This window comes from Ixodes scapularis, unplaced genomic scaffold (genome assembly GCF_016920785.2).
Source record: "Ixodes scapularis isolate PalLabHiFi unplaced genomic scaffold, ASM1692078v2 PGA_scaffold2__306_contigs__length_199485367, whole genome shotgun sequence".
Lineage (NCBI taxonomy): Eukaryota > Metazoa > Arthropoda > Arachnida > Ixodida > Ixodidae > Ixodes > Ixodes scapularis.
In genome coordinates this window covers 108,833,346-108,851,881 of record NW_024609857.1, presented here as the reverse complement: position 1 = coordinate 108,851,881, position 18,536 = coordinate 108,833,346, and the positions used below count along the sequence as shown (strand labels likewise).

Sequence of the window (18,536 nt, the reverse complement as noted above, 5' to 3'; positions counted from 1 at the left end):
AAGACCTCTATCTGCACACCATCTTTAGAAAAAACCTCAATCATTGGGCGCTTTAATGAAAAACAAACGCGCGAGGTGCTCAGGGCGTTCACCATCTTGAGTCTGGCCGATCGCTGCGTTAGTCAGCCGTCGGTTGCATGAGCGAAAGAGAACTTGCCTTTTTGCGAATATTCCTCTGCGACTGAACTCTTAACCCCCTGGTGTCGATGTCCCCTGTCATGAATCGTGCTGTCTGTCTTCTGTGTTCCTTCCTCGTCTCTTTGTGTGCAACTTTCCATCATGTAAACAAAGGGACCAACAAGGAGAAGACAAACTGCAAGGTATCTCACGAGACCAAGCACACCGAATGTGAGAAGGAGGTTGTGTACCAAATCCCACTGTCATGTGGTCAATGTTACATTGGACAGACGGGAAGGTGCATCGGTGACCAGACTAGGGAACATGCAGCTTCGGTGAAGGCCACCACTGCAGCAGGGGACCTACCCGCCCATTGTCACATGTGCCGGTGTGTACCAGAGTTTTCTAGCCTAACCATCCTAGCAAGAAACCGCCACAAGTTCACTCGAGAAATCCTGGAGGCCCTTGCTATTGACGCAAAGGCAGACGAGTGTGTGTGTGTGCCTTCCATCGCACTACACAACAAGGAAGTTGAGTACCTTAGAGGGCCGCACTTATGGCGGACAGATGGAAGATGAGAAGATGCTTGGGTATAAGATTAGAAGAAGAACTCCTCAATTAAATCAAATGCAATGTAGATAAGAAAAAAAGAGGAAGTGAAACTCAATGTAGATGAAGAGAAAGATGATCTGATGAAACAGTTCCTAGTCCAGCGGTGTATGCCTTTCTTATCTCTCTCTCTAACCCTTCTTTTATGTTCAGCTGGCACTATATAGAGCAATGAGCCAACTAGCTCAGCTTCAAGCTTCACCCGCTCTAGTCACCACTTCTACTCAGTTTCAAGCTTGTTTCTGTAGTACATACAGATTTGTCTTAAGTTATTGGCTTGTCATTTTAACAGCTGAGTCTAGCAGCATCCTTACTCGTATGTATATGCTTTTGGTTTAATTTGAAACAATAAATGTTTTAGTACATGTACCTGACTGATTTCATCTTTGCAAGGGTAGTAAATTGCAATTATTTCGTCTCAATATGTGCTGTGATGAAAAGGAGCTTGTTAATTCTAGCGTTTTTGTTAATAGTGTGCAATATTGTGCCTTTCACAAACATTCTTTTCCTCAGTTAACGGACATGCTACGATCAAGCTTCTTCAAAAGGTGCATACAGTCAATTCTCTCCCGTTATGTGTATTGCGCACTGGAGTCCGGTGGTTCATCTTCTGGAAAACATTGCTATGTATGTGAAAAAGGACCTCCTCGAAGACCCAGGACGCAATATTTTGTTGCAAGTCTTAGCTTTTTCAGCCCTCAGAAAAGCCATGTCTGTAGTGAAACACTGCCTGTCGTTGGGTTTCAAGGAGGTTCCTTTCCAACACCCTTCTTTCAGCTTTGACTACCTGCAGTTTTGTTGGTATGCAAGTTTATAAAACATTAGATTCACATCAAAGAAAATGGTACTGCTACACTAGCAGAATATCCACAAAATGTTAGAAAGAACTTTTCAGTTGAAGACAAAAGTATTGTAATCAGACGCAGTTGCTACCCATGCAGTTCGCCTTGTTCACAGCAGAGGCGTAACTGCATGGGTAGCGGTTGCGTCTGATTTATAATATTTTTGTCTTCGTCAACTGAAAAGATCTTTCTAACATTTTGTGGATATTCTGCTAGTGTAGCAGTACCATTTTCTTTGATGTGAATTTAATGTTTTACAAACGTTGCATACCGGTTGTAAAAGTGTTTCTCGAATGTTCCTTCAATGTTAATTTAACGTTTTGCAAACATTAAATTTATGTTGAAGGAATGTTTCCTGTGTGTTCAAATAACGTATGGAAAAACATTAATCTAACGAACAGATAAACATTGTGGAAATATTAAATAAAATGACATTAAGGACATATTTCAAACATTTGGGCCAAACAAAAAAATAACATTATTATAATGTTTTGGTGCTACCTGGGTGGGATGTGTCATATGCAAATTAACCTTCAGCACCAGCATCTTCTTTGCCAAACATATTTTGTCCCTTCATCAGGGAAAGCAACTGGTGCGATAGTTTCGTTTAACCGTGTCTTTCATCTATTCTAGGTTCGGGGCAGCCGAAGCGAAAACAACCGCATCGCCGCGCGGTGAATGATGGTGATTGGGGCGAAGCTCTGGTGGTGCTTGTCTGCGTAGACGCTGAGCCACAGCATGCCGAGCCTTCCGCTCGTTTTCATTCATGTCACGCTGCGGTCAAATGCCCATACCGCACATTCTTCTGATATGGATGAAAACGAACGAAAGGCTTGGCAGGCTGCGGCTCAGCGTCTACGCAGACAAGCACCACCAGAGCTTCGCCCCATCAACATCATTCACCACGTGGAGGTGCGGTTGTTTTTTGCCCTATACGAGCACGGGGGCATGTGCTCACGTGCTCGTGAGCACGAGCACCTGACGCCGGACATCGGATGGACGTACGGACATGGCTAGCCCCTAAGGAGCTTCGCCCCTAAAAAAAAAAAAGGCGCGCTGTCCCACAAGCCCGTTGGCGGGCAAGGCTAAACATAAAACAGCGCAAATAAACGAGGACTAGCTCCACAGGACTAGTGCAGCGTTCGTCCTGTGGTGTTTGTTCCTTTCCTTAGTCCTCTTTGTTTTGCGCTGTTCTACCTATACATGACGTTTAACCAATCATAAACCTGAAATGTTTTGATGTACTGTAGTTGCCCTTGCAATTGCTTGAGCTCCTGTACCATCTGCTCAGCCTTTGAGTTGCCGGTGATGAGGTGCGCTGGTGACTCAGATGATATTCATGCAATAAATCATGGTAACTTAAAGCAGCTCCGTTGCCCAAACACACCTTTATTAACACTTCAATTGTGTCTAACAAAGACCACAAATCCTTGATTACTACGCTCGACGACATGCTGCTATCCCAGCCATTTGGTGTATAACAACCTGAAATGCTTTTCATCACTGAACCAGCAAAGCCTATGTGAATTTCATTCCAGGATGTTGGCCATTCTCACTGTCAGTGTTTTTAGCTTGGCTTTCTGGTTGTTTGGCATTCAGTATGGGATCCAGACATAATGGTCCCGGACATTATATGGTCCCAGACAATATGGTCCCGGACAAAATGGTTCCCAAGTGCCAGGCCGGACAAAATGGTCCCATGTTGTTTTCGCTGCATTTTTTTTTCTTGCTTTTCACAGGTTTGTAGATTGCATGTATTTATTTTTGGTAAACATTTGTGACATGAGCCATTGGTTATTTTAAGTTACTTTTTAATTGCTTGGTCTTCACAGGTTTATGTTATTAAATGTGATTCGCAAAATACTTATATTGCGAGCTGTTTGTCAATTAATCTGGAGTTTATATTTTTGACGCATAATTTTCGCCATTTGTTCTACTTTTCGTGTGTTCAACTTGAGTTTCAACCAGTCTACCGAGAAATGCAACAGCAACTTCAAGCAATCTGCACACAGTACAAACAATTGAGCCGTATCATGAATGACCCTCTGAAAGGCGTGGGCCAAGTGCCGTTTCAAGATTGTAGACCTTTTGGACTGGATTGGGTTTTTATGGCGCAAGGGCTGCTGAGGCCAAACAGCATCAAAGAAGGGTAGACCTTTTGTGGGAACGTAATAAAACATGTCATGTGTTCAAAAGCATGTTTATTATTTTCGATTCTTATTTTCTAACATTGCATCAAAACATGCGGTATCTGCACAGTAGATTGCCTTTATTCCCCCTATGACGAATCGACATGTGACGAATAGACCGTTAAAAGTAATCGCTGCCCCACATAGAAATGCTTCCAGTCCAGGCTGTGTTATGGAACCGGAAATCGACTACGGCTGGAGCTGGAAATCTATTTTACCAGCCGGATTCCAGGCTGTTTCCACCCAGAAATGGACAAACTTCTTGCTGGAAATTAGATTTTTCCTCCTCTGGCTGGTAAACTTCCAGGTGGATCATGTACTTCCAAGCTGGAATTTGTGATTTCCAGGATGAGCAGCATCCATTTCCAGCTGTAAACAGAATTTACAGCTGGTGCTGTATAAATTAGCCGAAAATGCGGCTGGAAATCTTTATTTCCAGCTGGAAGCTGCAGCTTTTTTTCATGTGGGGCAGATATCAGTGACATTTTAGACAGGGCGTCAAATGTGTCGGAAATTTTATTCGGGACCATTTTGTCCAGGTTTGCGCTTGGGACCATATTGTTTTTGATCATAGTGTCCGGGATGATATTGTCCGGGACCATCTTGACCGGGACCATTTTGTCTGGGACCATAATGTCCAGGACCATTTTGCCTGGGACCATTTTGTCTGGGACCATATTGTCTGGGACCATATATTGTCCTACACCCATATATGCTATTTTCCCCAATTCCTGGCCGTTAGATATATAGCTTCTGGCACAGGCTTTCATGGCGATGATTCTGAGGTATGCAGAGTGCACCAGAGTCAGCGACCAAGACCGTGGATCCATTGGTATCACAACACATGATCCCTGCATTAAACAACATCATGTCACCAACACACTGATCTCACCAGCTATTGTGCACATGCTTGGTGACCTCATAACTGCTCACAGCTAGGGGACAGACGGCCGTGCACAAGACAGGTGGTGTCGTTTCGTGTACTGCACGCACAGGCCCACAGCGGTGTTATCGCGCGTGCAGGGGACTGCAGTTCTCAGAATGAATAGCGGCAGCAGCAGCGTAACAAAACTCTTGAATAGGTCAAAAATATCCTCTCTGGGGCCTCCGACATTTCTACTCTGAACTGCTTCGGACACGTGCGAAAGGGTGAAATTCTATGTGGTCTTTTCTGCCAGCTTCTGGAACATAATTAGAGTCTCCTGCAGGTCAAGAATAGCAGGAGAAGTCTCTGTCCCTCTCTCTCGACATTGGCGGAGCGAACACTGGAGAGAAGCAAACCACCTACCATGACAAGTAGAGGTGGTTTCCTCTTCTCCACTCTCATGCTACTCTTGACCTGCAACAGACTATAGCGCCCTTGTCAACGCTTGCAACATGAGCAGAACTGTGGGAGGGTTGGGCTCATCCTTGCTGCAGGAAAGGCAGTTTGCTCAAAATGTCTGCGTTCAGATTCTTCAACGCACAGCTACAGGCAACACTGAATTTGCCTGCTGGCACCTGTCAGCATCATGGACTGTCTTGATCAGCTTGAGGAAAGGATGCCAAAAACCTCGTCCTCAGAGTTTTCGTGCAGCGTGGACTCTGACAAACACTGCTCCAAGAGTCCGCAAAGAAAAAAAAGGTCCAAAGCACCTAGGAAGAGGGTTCCTGTTCAAGCTGAGTCAGCCGCAGACAGTGCAGTCGCTGACCAACGTGACTGTCAGCTCGGTTTCTCGGCTGCGCACGGACATCATCGCCTGGTTTCACCAGATAGATTTCAGATTCCAGACGTTTAAAGTTGCACCAGGTGAGGCCATCCCATTGATTGTATCCAAGCTACCACCTAAGGACTCCATGTGGATTATGTACCACCTCAAGACGGCCAAGCTAACAATGTAGGAGCAAATGAAGAAAGCTTTCTGTCGTCGTTACAACCTGGACAACGAAGCTGAGGCAAAACAAAAGATGTTCAACACAAGTCAGCACTCGGGAGAGTCCTGCACCGACTCCGCCTTCCACTTACTGGAGCTCATCCACGAGTGCAGCTACCCAGAGACGAAGGCGGAGAAATGCAAGGTTATCCTGGCCACACTCTTCCACAAAGCACGAAAGCATGCTTCGACAGGCGCTTCGCTTCGTTGAATGAGTTGCTGGACTCTTTCCTTTGCTTTGACCAGGTTGTCTTCAGCCAACCAAAGACACCGGTTTTGGCTCTCGCTGCAGAGTGAGTGCAAGCTGCGCAGGGACAAAAAAAGCGCGCTCCTTCCTGCTCTCGAAGCAGTGCCGGCCACCGCCTCATCGGAACGCTGACGACAGCAATCGTCACCAGCACCCTTCTGCAACGGAGAAGTAAAGGAAGCAGCATGCGTCGCTTCAGCATGTGTCAAACACTTCGCGGGACTTTCAATGTTCTTCGTCCCAATACCCTGAAGTTCGTCCACTACGTCTCATTTGTAAGAGAAGCGGCCACTTTGTCACGTGATGCCGGCAAGAGCTGACCCAAGAATTTCTGGAATGGCAACGGCACTTTGAGTCTGTTGCATTGTTGACGGAGAAAAGTGAAAACCTGATGCCCCTACCGCCTGGAAGGTGTCATTAGTAGTTTGTTACATCGCCTCTGGTGCTGCAGTGGGCATCAAGACAATTAAGCTCAGCAATGCGGACACTGACCCCATTTTCCGTTGATCAAGCCTTTTTTTGCCAGGGGACTTCTGTCTCAGAACCTTAGAAACTTGTCAACCCTCAGCACCAACGTTGGTGTCACATTTGACAGCGGTACGCAGCTCGGAAGTTGACCTCCAGACAAATCAAGCTTGCTCAAGAAAAGCGAGAAAGCGACTTTGACAGTGGCACATGTATGTTCTTTTTGAGAAGGACTAGCTCGTGTTGTAGGAGAGCCCACTCATCAGAGTCAAGGCAACACTATGATTTACTAGCTGGCCCTCGCCAAATTGTGAGCCGGCTCTCTCCCGTGAACTATGAGCTTGAACTCGTGGACGGTACTGGCCGCGATGTAGTGCATGTGGAGACACTGGAGCCGGTCGTCAAATTTGTGCAGCCTCTACCTGGGGACTGAACTTTGTAAACTTTATAAGTATTTTTCTCATTTATCACGTCGTATGTATATCATTATTTAATCATGTGCATATTGCTCAACGCAGTATTTGTTTAATGTTTGTTTAGTGTTTGTTGCGTGGCAGCATGATATCAGGTCGACACTTAAAAACCTTGGCACTTGACGAGCTGCAAAAGAGACACTGCTCTGAAGCGGCTCGTGCGAGCTCTCATGATCGAAATAAAAGAAGTAGTTTTGGCATGGTAGCTGATGACGTTGGCATGTCTTTCCTGAGCACGGTGCCCATTTATCTTGATGACCGATCCAGATCGTCACAACATTACCCAGGTAAAATTACATGATGGGTTTTCCTGCTAGGACTGTCTCCTTGCAGAGCTGGAAAATTGCCGCAGCAGCCGAAATTTTCAAGAGCATCCTTTTCACTCTGTGTCGTCCTTTGATGGTGTTTATGGTGAGCATATCTGCTGTCTCCACTGTCACACACAGCTAGTGGAATGCCTTGTGGCTGGGGCCTCTGCCATGGTCTGCGTGGGGGTGGGTTGGGGCACAGCGAGTTTTCTTATCTTCCCCTCTGGGTTATGATTATTCATTGTTTCCATACGTGTATATGTGTTATCTTGTACTTACAACTACAGTTTGTTTATGTTTACACCTACTCAGCGGCGAGCTAGCAGGCGCACATGCGTAAGAATTTTAACCTTTCTGTCTAGCCTCGCACGCCGCTGAGTGGGCAAACTTTCTCGTGCAAATAAAAATTAATATTTGATTATTATTAGTGAGGTCCACTGTTGAAAAAAGAGTGCCTCCAAGCGCGCTCACCACAAAATTTGTTACAGCCCGCATCAGATTTACCGCCAGTTTTTCAACCGCGTTCAGTGTTGTGTTGGCTCGATTATGCCTTAGCTTTGGAGCATCCAGAGTTCTTCCTCCACTGCGGTACACATTGCAAACGGAACAGGGCTAGCCTTCAAAAAGCGCAGTGCTGCATCTTTTTTCAGATCCAGGTTCACCGAGGGTTCTTTGTACCTGCTCATCCCTGGGTCAAGAACTTCCTCATGTGTCAGCAACACGTCATCTAGGGTCTTGCCCTGGTCAAGGTAGTAAGCTACTGTGTCTACCTCCAACTCCATTGGTCTCCCTTCGACTTTGGGTAAGACCAGATAATTCTTGACCAGTACATTATTCAGTGAAGAAAGGGAGAAAACACAGGCGAGCTGAAGAATGACAAACATAGTAAACCCGAGACTAAGAAAATAAAAAAAAAAGAAATGAACATTGAAGTCTCGGACACAGGTTGAAGTTTATTCAACAAACACCGCCTTATATACACGTCCATACCTCCTTCACAATCCACCCTTTGGCGAATACGTGCTGCCACCTAGACACGCGACTGGGATCGAGAATAAATGGCTAGAAAACAATGCGTGCACCAGGCCTCTCTAACCTGTTCGACACACAAAACGTGAGCCACATCCTGTTTGCCCAAAGAGCCGCTGTGACCTAGATACGGTTTCCCCAGACTTGCCCTTGTCCCCATCGTGGGTTATCTTCTGTCCCGAAGTCGACACGAAGAAACCATTTTCCCTCTCTGCTTCGGCCAGAAGGAAAAGAAAGAAGGTGCTAGAACCATTTGCTCTCAAACCGATGTTTCTACAAAAGGTTCATTGCTCGGCCAGAAGGAAAAGAAAGAAGGTACTAGAACCATTTACTCTCAAACCGATGTTTCTACAAAAGGTTCATTGCTCGGCCAGAAGGAAAAGAAAGAAGGTACTAGAACCATTTACTCTCAAACCGATGTTTCTACGAAAGATCCTACTACTAGGCGTAACATAACTTCCAACCATATCCAGCACACAAAACAAGAAACAAAAAGAACATGAAACCCAGACACAAAAGAACAGGCCAAAACAAAGGACCTCAAACCGCAAAGGCTGCGCAAGCACAAGATGGTATAGCCTCGACTGCCTTCACAGCGCTTGCAGTGAATGAGCACTCGTGCAACCACCATGGTGTGATCCAAAGCAATTAGCTCACACTTGTAGAATCTGGCTAACAGTCCATGCTAAGGGGAGATGAAGTATAGAAAACTGCAGCTCTAAACACACACATACACACACAAAAAAAGAACCTGCCACATTGGAAGAATATAGGAACAGAGATGGGGGCAACGAGTTTGAACCTGCCACCTGTTCCGACAAAATTTCGCACATAATCCGAGCCTATCTAATGATCTATATCACATTCCCACCCGATCTGATCGCCATTCCTAATCAGTTTTAATATCAGATGTTCAGTGACAATGCAAGCCAGTTTTAAATACTCTACTTTTATATTACTTTTTCGTACTTCTCAATGCAATATTTTCATGGCTGTTCCCCAGATCACGGGAGCCGCGCACAAGTAGCGAGCCTCAGTTTGGGCATCTAGGACGTAGTACGTAGCTGTTGTGCGTCTCGTACGCACTGCAAAATCTGTGTAAAACGATCCAAACTTCTTTCAGCAAGCGCTGTGACCCAAGGGGGTATCGGAGGTCGAGCGTGTTAGCGCACCGCAGCTCGTACGGCGAAAGGTCCCGCTGCCAGGGATCCCCACCCCCACCCGTTTCGATTTGTTGTGAGGCACAGACCCCAGGCTAGCAGTCGTACTGTAGTGGCTAAATTTTCTCATCTACAGCCTGAAACGGTGTCGCCAAAACCTAGACAGGCCGATCGCACGCTACTTAAAAAAGTGAGCGTCTTATTTTCTTCCGCTGTGCCCAAAATGACGACAGTGCATGCGATTGAAAGAGCAGCGGATAGGCGGGCTACCACTCTTGCCTTCGAATCGTTCGGGAGTCGGGCACCTGCATTTGCACCATGACTGAAGAAACAGAAAGAAGCGACGTCAAATCACATCGACACAGAATCACTCCAAGCTTCCTTGCTTGTGCCCTTCAGCTTTGTGCGCCGCCGTATCAACGCTAATCCAAATTAACAACGCCTGCCGTGCGCGTACCGCTGCTCATACAAACAACAACAAACAATCAGGGTATTTTGCTGCAGAAAGCTACTTCCGCCAGTTTTAGCGGAATGCGGAGCTCAATTGGCTCAATCCCTGCTCAACCGACGTTATTCAAGGTATTGAATTTGGCGTAAGGATAGTGTGTTTGGGGTATGCGAAAAAGACTACGGTATTGGCTATGGCGTACGCCGAAACGACTACGGTATTGATTTTGGCGTACGCCATAACCACTACCGTAGTCGAAGCGGAGGGGTAGTGAGATCGGCGTCCTACACCGGCGTCGAAAAAAGGGATGCACTGGCCCGCATAGAGATCATACATACTAACTCTAGAGGAAAAGGTCCGCCATTTTCCCATACATTCTGGCTGCCGCAAGCGGCGGATCATGCAGGCAGACCCTCGGGGTCCCAAATACGGTTACATCATCAGACATGGAGAATAGAAGGGTAGGAGAGGGCATGACGTCGACCGCGTAGCCTCCACAAGCCATGCTCCCTTGACGCCTCGCCTCTTTCTCATTTTCCTCCTTACTCTCCTCACTTACCATGCCAACGTGACCACATCACGTGACCGTAGCTAGACTTCCTAGACTTCGTCTTGCTGTGGGGTACTAGATTACACCACAGTCTAGGCTTCGACCTGATAAAACCTACCGGACGGAGCGCGCGCAAGCCTGGAAGGAGTCCTTCTACAATCAACCATCCATCTCACACGTGACATGTCACGCGCACCAATCGTCAGAGAGATCTGCGGTCACGCTGGGCACAAAATCGTTTAAACTTTTTATGACTAGGCACTAGGCTTCACCAATATTGCAACGTGCCCCCTCCTAGTACTTCTAACCTCCTTGTCATCAGAGCAGTTTCGTGAACTTCAACAATCCACGAACTTACCGGTGGAAAGATATTCGCGTTCCTTTCGAAGCATTCTTTTTGCGTAGCGCGCAGATGTACGGCCTGGCGTTAACGCTAAACTAAACCATATACACGTTTGCAAGTCCGGCTTCAGGGCGCTGCCATCTTGCTTGGCTGGGGTGCGCTCGGACGAGTCATAATCCAATTACGAAGCCTTGCTAAGGCGTCGTAATCGGATTATGGCCGCGCCAAGAGCGCACCCCACTGAAGAAGATGGCGGCGCCCTGAGACCGGACTTGCAAACGTGTATACCCGGCTTCGCCGGTGGGGCGCGGGTGGGCGCGGTTGAGGAATACGAAACTGCGCAACCACCAGATTTCTGAGATTTCGACAGAAGGGAAGTTAATGCAGCGTAATGACTTTATTGATTTTTATAAGCGTTAGAATAGCTCAGAATTTAGTTTACAACGTTAAATTATCACTGTTTATATTGCTGAGAGTTTTCACTCTTCGCGTTTACCATGGCAACGTTGCTTTCTTTCTCTCGTGCAGGGTGTAAGATAGACAGGTGGGGAAACGAGAGCCAAATGCCCCCTCGGCTTTCTCTTTTTCTGTGGCGCCATCTATGTGGAGCACCGCGAACTCTCACTCCGAATGGGCGACCGGTGGCGACCGGCTAAACTAACGGAGATGGTTTCTCGTCGATTTTCAATGAAGGAATGTCGTGCTCTCGGTTTATTTTGCGCGCTCTCCCATCGAATTCCATGTGTAGTATTTCAATTTTTTCATTTAAGTAGTTCTCGCCACACTAACCAGATGGCGCCACCGTTACACCATTGTCCGTGTTATCAGGGTTGCGTCCCCGTGGCGCTCAACCCCCACGTTGTTAACCGTTAAATAAATGAGTTACGACCCAGCCACCGTCGTCGTCGGACGTCTCTCTCTCTCCGTCCGGGGCTCCCGCGCCCGGCCCCGCCGGCGCCCGCCGTTCACCTCTTCGGCATGTAAGACCCCTCGTTTACGCAGGCCCACGCAGGCCCTGCTCTTCTTTATTTTCACGGGTGACCGATTTTATTCACTACATTTTTGGCGACGAGGATGGGATAATTTTTTTTTTCCGCATTTCGAACCCCCGCCGTACTCCGCGTCTAGACGGGACGTGAATTTTTTTTAACAAGGAACGGCGCCTTTTTCCGCCTTTTTCAAGATGGCGGCTGCGCAGGGTCGCGTTCCCGCCGAATTTCTCCCCACGCCCGGCGAACCGTCAATGCCGTGGCAAACTTGGAAGCGCGGCTTCCTCAACTACCTCGAGGCGATCGACGCCGAGGATTTTCCGCCGAAACGCAAGAGGGCGATTTTATTTTCATTTCTCGGCGATGAAGGCAATCGCGTCGTAGAAGCGTTCAACCTAGCGAGTCCAGCCGTCAACGCGGCACAAGATGAGTTTCAGAGGTTGTTGTCCGCTTTGGACACCCACTTCGCTTCCGCTCAAAACGTCGTAGTTGAGCGTAGAAAGTTCGCCATGAGGTTCCAGGGTCCAGAAGAGACCGTCCTCGAGTATCTTGGGGCGCTTAGACGCCTAGCATCGTTTTGCGACTACGGAGAGTCGTTGGAGAGCCGCGTCGCAGAAATGTTTATTTCGGGAATCCGTAACGCGGAAGTCCAAGATCGTTTAATCAGAGAGTCCGACGGAACTAAGGCACCTAGCCTCGAACGTGCTGTCCAGTTAGCGCAGCAGTTCGAGCGGGCTTCTCGTGATTGCGATCACTTCCGACGCTTGTCGTTAGACGCAAGTCCGAACACGCCGCACGTGGTCGATCGGATCCAAGATGGACGCGGTCGCGACCGGAATGGTCAACATGGCGGGCAGTCACCCCGCCACCGCGGGTCTTCTTCCCCGCGGCGTGAGCGTCTTCCTCCTTCCCCTTCCCCGTCAACACGCGAGCCATCTCGCTCCTGTCGTCCGAGGCGCGAGCCTCCCCCTCCTTCGTCGGGACGCGAGCTACGCGAGCGGCCCTTTCCTCCTTTCCCGCCGCGTCGAGAGCGCGACCGCCGGCAATCGCGAGCTCCCTCCCGACCGTTCTTCCGTGCGCGCCCACGTGATCCTCCCCCCGGGGCGCGTCGTGTCGTTCGCGACGACGGTTGTTTTTTCTGTGGCAGACGAAGCCACCCCCGAGATGAGTGCCCAGCATCGGGAGCCACATGTTTCTCGTGTGGCCGTGAGGGACATTTTGCAAATGTGTGTCGAAGCCGTCCGAGGCACGACCGGGATCATCGACAACTGGCCCTTCCTGCTGGCCGGCGGGTCTCTGCCCGCGGCTACTACGAGCATCGGCAAGCAAGGCCTGGTCCCACAAGGACTCCCATTCAAGGCATCACCTTCCCGGACTACGAGCTCCCAGCAACAATCTACACCGTCGCGCCGCCCGATGATTTTCCGGAGCGGTGCCGTTTCTGTGGTGGCCCCTGCCACCCGAGGAAGTTTTGTCCGGCCGCACACCGTCGCTGCTTCTCCTGCCAGAAGCAAGGTCATCTAGACCGTGTCTGCGAGAGTCGACCCCGGTGGCCACGACTCGACCGTGGGGGGCCTAGCAACCCTCCCACCGTGTTCGCGTCCGCCCACCGGAGGCATCCAGAGCTTCCTTCTGCAGCCCCGCCTGCAGTTCTTCTTGCTGCAGCCCTGCCTGCAGCCCGGCCGGCTCCCCCAGAGCCGCCTGTTCCTGTCCTTGGTCCGGCTAGCCCGGACACCACCAATCCAGATCCTGCGGGTCAACGTCCTGACCCTGGCCTGAGTCCTGAGGCCCCCCCTTCCCCTCCTGAGGGTCCTGTTCCAGCTGGGAGTCCCCTTCCCGAGGGTCCTGCTGAGGTGCAACCAGTGCCAGTGCAACCACCTGTGAGTGGGTGTTCGGTACCCATCACAACGCAGCCCAAGCCGTTCCCCAGACCGGAGCCACCAGAGCCCCAGGGTCCAGACGCCTCCGCGCAAGAGTGTCGTCGGCGGCTGCCAGACGTCCTGAAGGACTATTTTATTAACTCTTTTGGACTGGGTTCAAGATATTTGTGAACATTCAGTCAATTTTTTTTTTTCTTATCCAGCTTACTGCTCCAGCGCAGCCTTTTCCAGTGTGTGCTTTCCGCAAATCTTTTGCGACGTGCTTTTCCTTTTCATTAATTTCACATTTTCCAGTGTCTTGACATGGAAATGTCTTTAATTTCAGTACATTTCCATACTTCCCAACTGCCCTGCAGTTTGGCGTCAGTTTTCGGAAAAAAAAAGAGTCTATTCAATTTTCTTTCCTAAGAGAGGGAAGGATAGGTAGTTATTTTTTTTAAGGAAAGGAAAGTGTAGTATTTCAATTTTTTCATTTAAGTAGTTCTCGCCACACTAACCAGATGGCGCCACCGTTACACCATTGTCCGTGTTATCAGGGTTGCGTCCCCGTGGCGCTCAACCCCCACGTTGTTAACCGTTAAATAAATGAGTTACGACCCAGCCACCGTCGTCGTCGGACGTCTCTCTCTCTCCGTCCGGGGCTCCCGCGCCCGGCCCCGCCGGCGCCCGCCGTTCACCTCTTCGGCATGTAAGACCCCTCGTTTACGCAGGCCCACGCAGGCCCTGCTCTTCTTTATTTTCACGGGTGACCGATTTTATTCACTACACCATGCAAATCCGATTCCGACTTTGTGTATGTATGTATATGTATGTATATTTGAGGCACAATCTCTTTGTAACGAGAGTCTTGTAAGACATGCCAATAAAAGCAAAAAATAAAAACTAAATAAAAAAAGGACAACAACGAAAGAGAACTGGTTAGCACGTGTGTCCAAAGTTCGCCAACCGTCACTTTCGCACAGTCAAAGTTAATCAGTTCACATGACACCGTCGTTTTAAGTGAACGCTTGCCCCTCCAGCCAAAAGTAAAGCAGCGGCTATTGGCCATCTTGGTCACCTTGGTCGTCTTGGTCACGACCCCGATTTTTCACTCGAGTCTGCCACCATGCCTCGAGCCTCCGCTTGGAGCATGCTACATGGATCTGTTCGTTGGTGAAACCAAGTGCCTGCTCCAAGCGGGCACCCACGACAGGCGTTGGGTGTAGCGCCCTGCACGCAAGCAGCAAGTGGTCGATTGTCTCTTCGCCCGCTCCACACGCACTACATACCGTGTCAGTCACGCTGCTATCGTACTTGCTTCGGTATAGGCGGGTACGTAGGGCACCACCACGGGCCTCTATAAGTAGTCGACTGCCCAGTGTGTTCCCGCAGAAAGTCACCGGGGCAATCTCCGTCTTCAGAGACGCGTACATGTGCATGGAAGGGTGTTGTAGCATGCCGCTCATCCAACGGTCCCTCTCAACCCTCTTCACTTCCTCCCGCACTGTGCTCATCCACTCCTTTTCTGTTTGAGGTTCAGTGGCCAAGCTGAAGATCTTAAACTTTGTCCCAAGACAAGTGACTCGCTTCCTCCACGTCGAGTTGATATGCTTCAGGTGAATGTACATAAAAACTCGCCTGGCCCACCGGTCTCCGTTCATGTACCGGAGACGTGTGTAGTACTGAAGCTTGCTGTTTGCCTCCCGCGCTTCAAAGGAAGACCAGCCGACATCGCCCTCTATCAGTTCATTGGCTACTTGTCCATGACACCCTAGTGCCTGTCGTCCGACCTCCCTTTGGCGCCGCTCGAGATATGTGCGTAGCTCACTAGGAACACATATGACTGAGTTTCCAAAAGTCAGCCCGGGCACAGCCACAGCCTTCCAAAGTTCTCGGGTGACAATGTACCGGACACAGCTCCATAGGCTCCGTTTGTTTCTAGGGAGGCTCAAGTGAGGGTGGGTGCAACTGCTAGATCGGCGATCACGGGACATGGACGCCATTTAATTGCTAAATTTTGCAGGGAGTCTATGGGGCAAAGGGTCGTTTTATTTCCTAACTCAGGTCATAAAAGCCCATTAAGGTGCTTGAATAATTTACACAAGGTATAAATGATTACTTTGCCATAGCCACCAGTTTTGTTGCGGTAGGTTAAAGGGACACTGACACCCCCCAAAAAATTTTTTTTATTTTTTGCCAGGCGCTTCATTATGGTGTCGGAGGACTACCCAATTAATATTTTGCAACAGAGTAGCGTATTTTTTTAATAAAGCCAAAAGACCCAACCTCTCGAAACCGAAACCGAAACCCGACGGAGGTCGGAGAAGTGGAGAGAAGAGAGTGAGTGGCGGAAGTCACGTGGCTACACCCGACCGTGCGTTTTCTTTTTTCTTTTTTCTCCTGCCCGTAGCAGACGACGTGCGGCGTACGGGAACTGTTCGCCGTAGGATTCTTTTGCAGTTATGTATGTTCCGCTCGTTGTTCTGTACTCCAAGATGGGTTGTTTTGTACATTGAGGAGTTGGAGATGAGTAGTGAGTGCCCGTGGTGAATTGCGATCGGCTCCGAAAAGAATACACCCAAGATGTTGCGTGACAGGCTCACATGTCCTCCGTCCGAAACAGAAGTGGCATTGTGCGACAGAGTTTCCGAAAGATCAACGGGATCGGGACCAATGGCTGGCTGCGATTCCTGTAGACCATTTACGGGCACCTCGGAAAGCGGACGCAACATGATTTATATGCTCCTTGCATTTTGTGGAAAGTGATTACATTGAGTTCGCAGGTGTCGAAAAGGAAATCCCATACCATTTAATTCAGCGACGTGTCGTCCACAACATTTGTGTCTTTTTTTTTTGTTTCTTTAGTAATAATTGTAAAAAAAAATGTAAACATAAAAAAATATTAGCAAAAAAAAAAAAAAAGTTTTGCGGGGGATCGAACCCGGCCCTACCGCGAGTGAAGCGGACGTCTTTCCCACTGAGCTACTGGGGCATATCAGAATTGGGGGATCTCTTTCCTTAGTAATAATTCAACCGATAAACTGTAAGTTGGAAAGTTTGCTGCCGATTTTCCTCTAGCAAAAGCACTCCCGGGTCGAAGTCGGGATGCACCACGCATTGGCGACATTCTCACCTAGTAAAGAAATCGTACGCGTGCATATTCAACTCGAAATAGACACGTCGTGCTTGACGTTTGCGCGAGCGATGTCTTCAGCCACAGAAGGGAGCGACGGCTCGGCGACGTCTTCGTGCAAATCGGCTTGGTGGTCGGGCGTGTCGTACGGGATGAATACCAGTTCTTTTGATCAGTCCCAAATTTCTCTTTTAAAGGCAGACAAAATTCGCCGGTACCGCGAACGACAGTTCTGAAATTGAGGTCCCACGCCCGTCGTCCCCTGCCATCGCCGTCCCCGCGAGTCCCACGATACGCGAAACGACGCACGCACAGAATGCTTCCGGTTGTCTGTGGAACTTTTTTTTTTTTCAATCAACGTATTTGCAGCTTTTTAGAAGCCACAAAAAATGGGTTTCATATTTTTTTCTATTTTTAATATTGAGTGTGTGCCTTCAGTGACCCACGCCTTTGATTAAATTTGGTGGTCGCATCGATACCTTAGAAAACGGCCCGTGACCGCGGAAAAGAGAGTGAGCGAGACTCGAACCGGCCAGTTCTTGATCGGCGGTTTTCGGGCGGAAAGAAACCGAATTTCGAGCCGCAAATTCTGTTCTGGGTAGTTGAGCTCTCATATGTCACGTACAACTAAAATCCTCGGCGAGCATATATACCCTGTCAGTGTCCCTTTAAGTATTTTTTTAATGCGAAAAATGGTAAATTCCGCCATTTTGGACGTTGCTGCTTGTCCGGCAACCCTGCTTTCTCCTCTCGACGTTTGCAATTCCCCGAGCGAGGAGGAAGCGAGAGAGGCTGCGCCAAGGCGTTCGTTGCTCGCAATGGGAGGCGAGAGGAGGAAAGGCGCATGGAGCAACAGAGTTGCAACAGAGCGGGCGTCTGCTCTAGTGCAGGCAACATTGGGGCATATCCTTTCCCGAATCCTCTCCCTCAGGCGCCGCCATTAAATTGCAAACGCTCTCCAGGTTTTGAGTTGCACCCACCCTCACTTGAGCCTCCCTATTTGTTTCCTCTCGCCGCAGCGCCATCTGTCGCAAGGCGGGGGTACCCGCAAGCAGACGAGTACACAATCCGGTCACGGCGCTGTGGTAGGCTTCTATGGGCCGTTTCCCCACCTGTCTATCTTACACCCTGCTCTCGTGTTCTGTCGCTCTCTTTTGCGATCGTTCACTCGGAACCCCGGGTGTCGGCGCACGGGATTTGCCACTCCTCCTCACCCACCTTTATCCCCTGCTGGCCCGTCTGCAATCCGTCTGCGTCATTCCGAAAGATCCCGCGTCCGTCGAGAGAGCACGGGAATTTCTCGCGTCTGTACTTCTCTTTTTTTTGTTGTTGTTTGGTCTGCTTCGTCGGGCGTTTGCCGCCAGTTTTGCGCTTGGCGGTCGACTACGATGGACAACGGCGAAGGTTATGAGGAGGATGTGCTGCTCACAACAATTCTGGTGTATAAATCTTCAACTTAGAAACTCTAACCAAGCTTTATTAAAAAGCAAAAATCCCGACGTTTCGGAACCAACTATCCTCGGAACGGAGAAAAACTGGCGGAGGCGCCTCCTGTTGGAGTCGTGGCACATCCAATGCACACGTGGCAACATAAACTGGTCGACGGGGACCCTTCCCAGCAGCTACGTTTCGGGGTTAAGAGGGATAATCCGGAAAACACCCGGGGGTGTTCGGGTTCGTGGGCAGGCCGTTCCGCGGGACAAAAACAGTCACCCGTGATCAAGGGACCGAGTTGGTTCCGAAACGTCGAGATTTTTGCTTTTTAATAAAGCTTGGTTAGAGTTTCTAAGTTGAAGATTTATTAATCATTCCTAACCAGACGGATGTCCGTCGAAAATGTTTACATTTAAACAATTCTGGTG

At 49.1% G+C, this 18,536-nt stretch overlaps 1 protein-coding gene across 1 annotated transcript; it reads left to right on the top strand.

Moving 5' to 3' along the window:
* The first annotated feature begins 11,440 nt into the window (after positions 1-11,440).
* Positions 11,441-14,357, top strand: LOC115324171 (serine/arginine repetitive matrix protein 1-like). Its single transcript, XM_040209796.3, has 2 exons — positions 11,441-13,301; positions 13,365-14,357. The coding sequence occupies exons 1-2, from the start codon at positions 11,877-11,879 to the stop codon at positions 13,731-13,733; spliced, it is 1,794 nt and encodes a 597-aa protein (XP_040065730.1). The 5' UTR covers positions 11,441-11,876; the 3' UTR covers positions 13,734-14,357.
* The last annotated feature ends 4,179 nt before the right edge of the window (positions 14,358-18,536 follow it).

What these genes read in the sequence shown, in the direction of transcription:
- LOC115324171 (XM_040209796.3), top strand. Translation starts at nt 11,877, where the DNA reads ATGGCGGCTGCGCAGGGTCGCGTTCCCGCCGAATTTCTCCCCACGCCC. An exon ending in CGTCCGCCCACCGGAGGCAT is followed by an intron (nt 13,302 to 13,364) that starts CCAGAGCTTCCT and finishes CCTGCAGCCCGG; the next exon opens with CCGGCTCCCCCAGAGCCGCC.